The 11138-nt window shown below is 45.0% G+C and overlaps 1 protein-coding gene across 10 annotated transcripts in view; it reads left to right on the top strand.

Moving 5' to 3' along the window:
- Positions 1-2193: 2193 nt before the first annotated feature.
- Positions 2194-11138, top strand: part of LOC116941605 (rho GTPase-activating protein 18-like) — a 43076-nt gene continuing 34131 nt past the window's right edge. For 2 of the 10 annotated variants that reach the window (XM_076066594.1, XM_076066595.1), the window contains exons 1-3: positions 2201-2707; positions 6308-6382; positions 10417-10490. Coding sequence is in view for 4 of the 10 variants with exons in the window: in XM_076066591.1 (XP_075922706.1) it covers positions 2475-2707 (233 nt within the window). In the remaining 6 variants the exon portion in view is untranslated. Of the gene's footprint in view, positions 2708-6307; positions 6383-10416; positions 10491-11138 lie in introns of all 10 variants that reach the window. The other 8 variants (XM_076066593.1, XM_076066596.1, XM_076066597.1 and 5 more) reach the window with 7 other exon arrangements.

The following is an 11138-nucleotide window of genomic DNA, read 5'->3' as shown; positions in this document are numbered from 1 at the left end:
TTGCTGTTGTTTTCCTTGCTCTCCTCCACGTTTAATAAATAATGCAAGAAGCACATTAAACAAGAACGCTTCTAAAACAACACATCCTACACCTATGCGTGCACATTTATACATACAACTGCAACCATTTTACATTGAAAGTACTGTAATAATCATGGTTTAAACCCCCTCGTTTTAGTTTTTTTGCTACGCAGCACATAGCACACGAAAACATTTCACAAACGGCCAGTTCATTAGCACGGGTGAAAAAAACGCAGACAGATGGGTTTATAAAGAAAAAAGTGAAAGAAAACCTTGGGCTCTCTCTCTCTCTCATGTGACTACCCTAAAGCAAACCTAGACTTCTTTGCTTGCGTGACCAAGTGGCCAGAGGGCAGACAGTGGAGGGTAACTGGCAGAAGGGGACGGTTTTGGTCAAGTGATGTCATTTTGCGTGAGGCAAAAAAGGCCTCGGGAATGAGGTCATGCCGAGCTTTGAGGGCTCCTAAGAGAAACAATATGGGGCAGGGGAAACGTTACCCAAGAGAGCGAGGGAGGTGGGTGGTGGTGGGGGGGGTTGTTGTAGAGGTGGGGGGAGGGAGCCTGAGATGGATGGAGGAGGCCTGGACAGAGTGAGATGGGGTGGGCCGAGGAGGAGTCTGATGGACGAGAGGCAGGGGCTGGGTGGGAGAGCCAGGGGTCTTGTTTATTTGTCTTTAAATGCACGGGCAACCTTGCAGAGGTGCAAGCGATGAGTCTGTTCCTTTATTATTCCACTGCCCGTATTGGTAACGTTTAGTTTTTACTTTTGAGCGAAATAACAAAATGGCTCATTGGTGCAAAACTTTTACTACCACTGTAACCGACATCCTGTATTACAGTGAACTCAGAAATAATATACTACAGAAAGCTTTACACATGTCGAGGAACGATAAACAGCAACTGTACAGAACAAAAACGAAAACAATTGACTTGTCCGAAAATTTCAAATTGACCAAAACAAATACTAAAAATGTCAGAGTCGTGGCCACCCAAAACTGACTACAGTCCTGAGTCAGTGTGAAACCCTGTTTCGTCTTTATCATGTTTTTTTTTCTCTCTCACTTGTACATCGTCTGCAAAGCACCGCTAAGGCAGACATCAGTTCCAAAAAAGCAACACGAATTACAATTCACAATAGCCATGGCTGGTAGTCTGGCGTGTGGTACCAAAGCACAGGAAAGCAGTTAAGAGAGCAGATCCCTTCTAGATTTAAATATTTCGTGAATGCAAGGATCCATACTCTTTGGTTCTATTCGGTAAAGTCACGTAGGTAAAAAAATAAAACAACAAAAATCACGACGTTTCGGCCACAACACAAGCGGCCTTCAGCGCTCTCCTCGAGACAGCCTGATCCCTTCACCTGATGAAGGCCGCTTGTGTTGTGGCCGAAACGTCGTGATTTTTTGTTGTTTTATTTTTTACCTACGTGACTTTACCGAATAGAACCAAAGAGTATAGAGCAGATCCCTGTTTAATTTTGCTCGCGTTCATTCCCGATACGTGGACTCCCCGCCCCCCGCCCCCATCCATTCCTTGCGTTGTTTCCTTCAATGCCAACTTTGCTTCCCCAAAATCGCAACAACTGCCGGCAGCCAACTTCTTCCAACCACCACTCCCACCACCAGCACCACCACTCCCACCAGCACCACCACTCCCACCAGCACCAGCACCACCACTCCCACCACCAGCACCACCACTCCCACCACCAGCACCACCACTCCCACCACCACCACTCCCACCAGCACCACTCCCACCAGCACCACTCCCACCACCACCAGCATCACCACTCCCACCACCACCAGCACCACCACTCCCACCAGCACCAGCACCACCACTCCCACCACCAGCACCACCACTCCCACCACCAGCACCACCACTCCCACCACCAGCACCACCACTCCCACCAGCACCACCACTCCCACCACCAGCACCACCACTCCCACCACCAGCACCACCACTCCCACCACCAGCACCACCACTCCCACCACCACTCCCACCAGCACCACCACTCCCACCACCAGCACCAGCACCACCATTCCCACCACCACCACTCCCACCAGCACCACCACTCCCACCACCAGCACCAGCACCACCATTCCCACCACCACCACCAGAGTTCCACAGCCCAACCCCCCTTCGCTTTACATTCCCTCCCTCTTCCTTACCCACCCCCCTCTCTCTCCAACCCCACACACACACACAGAGCCCCCTGATTGGCGTTTCCCCCCCCCCCTCCGTTCCCTGCACGAGGCTCTCTGTTGCATCGCCTGCGGTGCAACATTGGGCTTCCCCGTTCGCTCTCAAAGAGCAGCTCGGCACCGTCGGCTGAGGGTGGCGAGCGGGCGACGCGCAGGGAGCGGTGGGGAATTGTCCAAGAGGAGTCCACTTCTGAGAGATTACGGAAGGAGGGGAGGAGGGGGGGTGTCCCTTGGCTCTCTCCCCCAGGGTGGTGGATGCTGCTGGCCCGGTGGGGCCTTCTCTCTCTCTCTCGACCGCTCTCTTCTGTCCTGCCCGTGCGAGGCACTGCTGGAAATGGTGCATCCTGTGGAAGCGCTCTCGTAGTCGGTCTCTCCCTCTCTCTCTCTCTGTGTCCTTGCGAACAAGAAGGGGACGGCGTTACAGCGAGCGACAACAACGGCCGGACCGTGTTACTTCCCAGTGCAAGAATGCCTGTTCGTCTGTACAGGTTTGTAACTTTATTTCATTCTGACTTTTTTGTTGGTTCGCTCGTTTTGTCCCCCGCCGCCGCCGCCGCCCCCTTCCTCCAAGTGTCAGCAAACGGTCACATTTTGAGTGTAACTGACATTTAAAAGCCAGGTATCAATTTGTTTACCTTTCCTATACTTTCCACACCTATCGTTTTTTTAAATTGTTTGTTGTTTGTAACGTTGTGACCCGCCCCTACTGGACATCTGTGAAAAAAGAGCTTCATAGCTCATCGGATTCCTCCAGTCTAAATACATATTCTGATTCTGTGGTTGCTAATGTGGCCGTAAATGTGCGCTTGTGTGCGCGTCTATGTGTGTGTGTTTTCTGTTTTTAATGGTCGATTCAGCGTGGTGTCTTTGTGTGGCTTACTTGTTAGGGTTGTAACATGGAACATATGGACGAGTGTGGGATGCGGGCCAGGTTTCATGCATTAGCAGACGGTCGGTTCCTTTAAAATAAAAACTAAAAAAAAATAGCTGCCCTCCCACGTATTGGCAAAAATAAATTAAATTATTGAACACATATTTGACGAAAACAATGGCTTATTGTCTGGTAACAATTCAAATTCGGTCAAAAAATCTGCATCCACGCTTCCACCGAGTGTTTATAAAATGAGACGCAAAACGATGGCGATCGACTAAATGTTAGTCGTAACTTTTTGACACAGGATTGAGCTGAAAGTGACTTTTCTACTGCCTCAAGATGCATTCATATTAACTGTGTTCATTCGGTTGTTTAGCGGAATATAACATGCCGTACCCATGTGGAGTTGAGATGCATTGTCCCAGTACCATTCGTATTGAGTACAGGACATTGGTATGCAATGTAACCAAGGGACGCATGTTAAAACATCGTTTACGTGGCAAACACTGCACCTTCATTATTTTGTGCAATTCATTTTATTTTAACTCGCAAAAAATCAAGATGATTTCCTGCTCAAATGAGCATTGAGCCGGCGTTCACCTCCTGTTTACAGCCCAGAGCCAGAGGTGGAAATTCCACATTCCTATAGGGAGGGAGCAAGTATATGCATGGGAATTACCACAAATTGCATCTCATTTGATTTATCTCAGAAGGTTGGGTGACAAGCTGAGTCAACCTCCCAACCAAGATTTTAATTCAGAGCAATGTGAAAATGAGCCGCTCACTCTGCCACTGAGAGCTGCATGTACAGTATATATATCTATAAGTTCTATATTGTTTTGATGGTCTTTTTTTATTTGTATATTGAGAAAACCCCAGCGGACTTTCAAACAAGAGCTCAATAAAAGTGGCAAAGAAAAAGGAAAGAATTGCTCGTCGTAAACTGTGAAAGGCCTAAAAATGCCCCCATCGGCTCTTCATTACGTGCGTGGGATAACTAACAATTGAGTTAATTTCACACTCTGTTCATCCTTATGTTGACCTACGCTTTAAAATCTGGTCTACATCAGAATTGTGTTTGTGCTTCTGCAATCGTACACTTAGACAAACACTGCTTACAAAAGTATAATTCCAGAGTAAATTGTCATCATAAACACCCGCACAGTGCCCCATACACATTTAAAACAATACGGAAAGTTTTCTTTCGAGCGTGCTCAACAATTTATAAACTTATTCCTAAACAAATGTATTGCCTAAAAAAATATATACGAAGGCACATGAATGAAGGAATTGAAAACTGAATAAGTAAAAAAAAAACCAAAAACCGTATGATTCCATTACTTTGGAGGCATTATCTACAAACATTACATTTTGTATGCAGAAAAAGTCCACTATCTTTCCACCTGATCTCTATCACGACAAACAAAGCTCGAACAGCCTTTAATCGGCTTAGACGGCAATAAGCCTGACAGAGCAGGGGCAATGTGACATCTATGACACAGCACGTGGCTTTTTTGCTTGGGTCGAGTTTTCCAGCTTTGACACACAAACAGTGAGATAACTCACCAGTGTTGTAACGAGTCGCAGCAGCAGCTGTTGCTGCTGCTGCGACGTTTTGCAGCACAGTAGAGAACGCGTGGCATGTAGACAAAAGCGAAGCACAAGAAACGCGTACGGTTTACCAAAGAAACCAGGCACACTTCTCAAGAGGCAACTTGCGTTACGTTGTGTGTACGTCGCAGACAGTTTTCTGCTCTTTTAATAACGCCGGAATGATAATGATGATTGTTTAGCTTCTCCTTGAGTCTCACGACTCATTATCGGGGGGAGATGTTTGGTAAATTCTGTTAATGATTGGTTATGTGAGTACCTGGAGAAAGCCCGACAATTTTAAGGGCCGTCGTGACACTTTTACCGTGGGCATCTCCTGGCCACCTCACAGCCCCCACGTATACAACAACAACAACAAAACCTAGCGGGTCATTCATCCGATTACGGTGAATACGAACCAGTAAATAATCAGCCTCAACTCTGCCCGGCTGCTGACCAATGGGACATTTTGTGGCAATTTGGTGGCGTATGTACGTACACCTTACGAATCCCGCTTGCACATATACCGTCTTTGAAAAAAAACGCGCGCGCACACACACACGTTGCCTACGTGTTTCATGTGTGCTATAGAAGACTGGAGCTAAAGAGGCCACGCAAAAAAATAAATCCGATGGTGTACAGTGCAGAATTCTCAAGTCTGGCTGGGCACGCACGTCGAGCGTCCAGTTTGCCGACATTAATTAGTTAAGAGCATTCAGTGGGCACGACTAAGCAGGAGTGAGTGGATATGGGGAGGGGGGGAACGGTAGCCCAGATCCGTATACAAAAAAATAGACAAAGCAAAAACAGGTTTAATTACAGGTCTCGACGGTCAGACTGGTCAACATTACTTTAGCGAGGCTGCGACTGTTACCGCTGGCTGCTGTATTGGGGCTTTTGCAGCAGATGTCGGAGCTTGTGGCTGCTGCTGTAATTCACTCGGAATTAAACGATCCCAGCAACATCCCCGGGCAGAGATACTCAGTTGCGTTCATTGCTTGCGGCGTTAGGTGTGATTAATAATCGTAAAGTAATTTACAGCCCTTTGTCAAACAAACCACTGCTGGATGACGGCGGCGTCCTCCTAGCCGTGTCGATCATAGGGATATTTTTTTGTATTAAAGCCATACTTCACCGTTATTTTTGACAGCAGCATTCCACGGTTTCAAAAGTGCCCTTTAAACAAGCTGTGTAGTGCAGTTGTTTTAGTGGGCGTTTAAAAAAAATGTTTTGCTAATTGTGTACATATTTGTACAAATGGTTTACAGTGCAAACGTAATAAGCAATGGCAATTTGAGATGATGAAAAACACTCACCACCGCAATATAATACAATGACTTGTGGGCACGCTTGATTTGTGAAAATAAAATTGTAAGATTGCTCGACTGAAAGTATATTGTTCTTTCGAATAGGCTGGCTGTCATTGTACAAATCCAAACAGTTTCATCACTTGGCGTTTTGTTTTTCCTTCTCTTTGGATTCTGTCCATGTCTGCCAAGAAGCCATCACTATGTTTTAACCAACATAAACTCTAAAAAGGCCATAGGGGTATGCCCTTAAGAAAATACGCTGCTTATACAATTCTGACCTGGAATATACTTTTACGTTTTGACGGAACGTCTAGAATTCTCGCCCAACCATCCGCTGGGATTGAAGTATAAAGCTGGACTTCTCAGCCGCTGTGGACACAGTTGAATTCGTGAGTTTGGCACAGGCAGACGTTTTCTTGCTTATTTCCAAGAGGCGTTAACAGATTCACAGTCAGACAGAGCGCTATTGTTATCCCCCCCACACACACACACCCCGGCCACTGCTTCTTAAGTCAAACTGGGCCCATGTCCGCGTCCCCCGGCACGTCCTTTGCTCTTTCTGTACCGCTTACCACTGTGCCCTGTCAATACGGAACGTCTGTTTCAGCCACCACCACCACCTCCCCCCATTGTGTCCAGAGGCCTCCACGTTGTGCCTCTCAGCGAGCCACGCGGTCCTCATTACACATCTCGCCATTAGCCGGGGCTTTCAAATATCCATAACTATTGCGTTGGTATTCAATATAACGTTGGCGCGTGGGGAGAGCCCATTAATCTTATTGTCCCAGTTGAGCGCGGGCCACTGTCCCAACCAAACAGGGCAAAATGTGAATTTCTGTATACACGGAGCTGTTTATAAAAAAAGAAATTTGATTTCCCCCCCCCCCCCTTTTTCTTGCAATTAACATAAACAAACGAATTAGTGTTGCCTGGTTACCGTGAGCATGAACTGTGGTGGAGAAAACGCTCAATTCATCGTGTATAGCATTGCTAACCACATGGCTAGGGAATGCATACTTTATGATTTTCTAACTTAAAACCGTAGTTTTTTTTTTACAGCCACTACTATGATCCACATTTATTTTTGGGTTAGGCCACGTGGTACTGCGATTTTATGCCAACATTCTTGTCGAAAACCATCCACCACCCGACAAGATTATCACGTTCACAAAGATATATTTAGAAGTGCCACTCATCAAATATCTGACCAATAAAGCTCCTAAAGTGGTAGCTTAAGACTTCTCATGACTGAACGTAGCATCAATACAGTGTACGGAATTTCACTCAAACGGCTCTGAGCCGAGGTTCCAGTGCACAAAGTGCGAGTTATGTTTTTCGAGAGAATTCTTGGCAGATTATTGGTTACTGCCTGCGGGTTTTCAAAGTGTTCATATTATATAGTGACAGCCTAAAATATGTACGGTAGAGTAATGAGCATCCTGATAATGACTACACATTACAGGGGTGCCAGCATTGATAGCTCACAATCCATATTGCCTGCAGCAATGTGTTCAAACTGATGCCCTCTTGATAGTGCAGTAGAAATAAGTAATATATTAAAAATACTTTTAAAAAAACACGCTTTAATGAAATGTACCGTACGAGTAATGGCAGAACTCCACGACTCCAGGAAGTGGCCCCGAAGCTTGCCACAACGTAAGGGCACCGTGGTGATTTACAGCCAACGTTAGTTGAGCGTGGACAATTAGACCCAAGCCGAAACATAATATATAAAAAAGATTGTTTAAAAATATTTATTTTTAATGATAGAATATAGTATTGGCATCAGTATGACATACGTATACCAAGTTTGCAGTCGATACGACATTGGGAAGCGACAACAGACAGAGTTAAATATAAAAACGTGTAAAATGAGCACGTTTGGCAGGATCGACAGCTGAGCTGTGTTCGAATACCAGTGGCAGTGGGACGTAAAGGATAGGACCTGTGGGCAACTTTGGGTGAAAAAGGGAGACATTACTTGGGACGGATTTCTAAAAGGAAATTGCTTGGTCAGCGGCATGATAATGTTGCATTTGAAACCCAAATAACTTCCTCTATAAACACAACGACCATTAGTAGCCTATCCAGCACTCCATCTTCAATTAGCTACGTGCACGAAAGATTGGCGAACAGGTTTGCTTAATTGTTCCAAGCCATTCCTAAGTAAGATCCCAGATCTTATGATTTCACAGTTTTGTCTACCATTTTTCAAAAAAGCTAAAACAAGAGTGTATTTTAATAACCAATGCATGTGACCCATGCAGTAATAATACATTGCACAAAGCTGCGAGCATCCGACTTTGCAATTAAATTCTCAGCAGGTAAACTCAAAATTCTGAAAAAGACTACTTTGCTTTGTCCTCATTCAGGCTCACCAGCAAATAAAAAAAATGGTCGACCCTTTTCGTGAAAGTAAGAACAAAATAATAATTACACCCTGATTTGTACCGCACAGAGCTAAGCAGAAAAACATGCAGGGGAGAGTGCACAGTGACCCACAAAGAGGCTGCTTCGCTGTGAGAAAGCACCACAAATTGGGTAGGGGGGCCGGGGGGGAGGGGAGCTTTTGGGGGGGGGGGGGATGGTGGGCTGCAAGCAAGCCATACTAAGTTTATTGCTTCACTTTATGTGCTAAAGCTGGAAATCCTAGCCGAGACTAAAGCATGCATCATGCCATTGATGTCAAACTGCCGAGGTTCTGTAAAGCTCACAGCCATGTAAAGCAAAGGTTAGGGCTTTTGAACTCTATTGCCATAAAAATGGGGCACATGGGTGGATTCTCATGCCCCACATTGGATACATTAAATCCCACCCGAAGCAAAGCGGTAGGGGCGACTTTTGTTCATTTCCTCGTGTGGTTTGTTCACATAGTGAGGAGAACTTCACGTCCAAACGTGCAATAGAATGCTAGAGTGAAGGGTAAGCTTTTGATCACTGCACTGTCTTAGGACATTGCTAGATTACCACTTGAGGATATATAAACATTCACAAAGCGCACCATTCATTTGTCCAAACGTATCCCGTGGAGTACAATCGAATGGATGTTGCCACCAATCCTGTATTATTACATTGAGTTTTACTGCGGGTACAGTATTTCAAAGCATGGTGGAAGTATAGGCAGGAAATTCAATTAAAATAATTAATATTCCTTGGTGGCCAATTCAATTCAATACTAGATGCAGCCATCTATGCCGCATAACCGAGGGGGGCATATTTGGGCATGCTGGTCAGTTTGGATCGGTGACATGGGCAGTATTGGTAACCAGTTATAATATAACGCTCCAAGAATCAAGCTCATGTTGTCGGGCTTACAGCGCATTGCACTAACCACTGAGCCTCTGCTCCCTCCCCATTTGCTCAGCAATATCTGCCACCAGTGCCTGCATAATGTGTAATCGATGCTTTGCAATGAATGTTGCATATTTGTTTGTACGGATACTGCATTTTAAGTTCAAGCAACAACTCTGTTTGCTAGGCATGCTTTAACAAAACAGCCAATGGCGTAAAAGTTAAAATTAATCATTAAGCATAAATTTAATCCCTATAAACTGCTTAAAAATGAGCTACATAATTTCACTGCCTTTTGTCAATTGACGGTTGGATAAAAGCCCTTCCTGCTGTGCTGGCCATGCCGGATTGTTTGACGACACTTCGCCGTGCTGAGCAAGTACGAGTTGGTGCACAGGACCGTTTAAAATATAACTTGCCCAATGATGTTAGAGCTCTGGCTAGAAATCGTGTTCGCTGGGCTTATAGCTTCTTCGTCATCTTGACTGAAAGCTTTCGTGACTGCAGGAATTCATACTCTTTGGGTCTTTCGGTAAAGTCACGTAGATAGAAAAAGTAAAAAAAAATATCACGGCGTTGCGATTGAAACGTCGTGATATTTTTCTCATTTTGTTTTCTATCTACGTGACTTTATCGAAAGACCCAAAGAATATTCTTCTTCATCGTCGTGTCTCCTGTCCAACCTTTCTGGTCTTTTCTCAATATTCTGCACAGACCACCGCTTATGGTGTTGGCATTACCAAATCTTGAGGAGTGCATTGTGGTGCTGCAGGTAATCTCAGGAGATGATCCACGGTTTGAGTCTCCTGACAACCACATTGTTTGGTTGCACAGAAAGCCCCATGATTTCACGAGAGAGTTGCATCTGCCGAAACCCACTCTCAGTCTGTTTAGGCTCCACCATGTGAGCCATTTGGAATTGGAGCCAGACGCGAGCTCCTCACCGGGGATGATTCCTCGCCAGCTCCGTTGAGCAGTTTTGTCACATGATTAGGTTCATAGCGCAGTGTGATAACAACCACTGTGCCGCCCATTCCACACTCCAGTATTTACATAATATGTAAAGTAGGTCACATTCGAAATACAGTACAGCATGTGAATGTATGTTGAACTTCTTTTGCACTGTACGTAGGCAACCGTGCTAATCGTACAGCCCCTTGTCGATCCCCTGCTGGGTGAAGGCCTCTCTACACCACGCCAATCAAGGTGCTTTGAGATAGACTGCATTGGAGGCATTGTTTCAATAAGAAATTATAATGGACCTATAACATAGGTTTTTTTGTAGCCAATGCAACGATCCATATTTGTTTGTCAGTTCAGCAGCGTGGTAAAGGGTTAATGAGAATAATGTTTGGCATACAATAACAATGCGGTCTTTTTCACAAAAAAACAAATATGGGTCAGTTATAATAACAATAAAAATGTTGGCTTTATCACGATATCTCGAAGTGGTTTACATCGATGGCAATTGCGGGGGATGGGTGAGAAGGGTCTAAGTTTGAATAGGAATTATTTTAGGTGTCACTTCGAAGTTTCAATTCAACTGGGCTACACCTGACAGCCTTCGGCAGAGTTCCACAGCTCGGTGTGGAGTTGTGAAGGAGGTACCCCATGACTGGTTCAGATGTCACTCAACACCGATGTCACAGCTATGGTTGGGGATCTAAATTCAAGTTGCCCAGCTCACGGTGCATTGCAACAATCACTGCATCATTCACCAAACATCCTAATTATGCAATATTGAAACCACTAAATAATGTAATGAACAAATGCACTTGCATTGTAAATACGAATTTTGCAATGCTTCATTGCAATATATATCATTTAAAAAAATATTGCAATGACAAAGCAGGA

This window comes from Petromyzon marinus, chromosome 12, assembly GCF_048934315.1.
Source record: "Petromyzon marinus isolate PM22_M1 ecotype Great Lakes invasive population chromosome 12, UKy_Petmar_22M1.pri1.0, whole genome shotgun sequence".
Lineage (NCBI taxonomy): Eukaryota > Metazoa > Chordata > Hyperoartia > Petromyzontiformes > Petromyzontidae > Petromyzon > Petromyzon marinus.
This window is presented reverse-complemented; position numbering and strand designations above follow the sequence as displayed.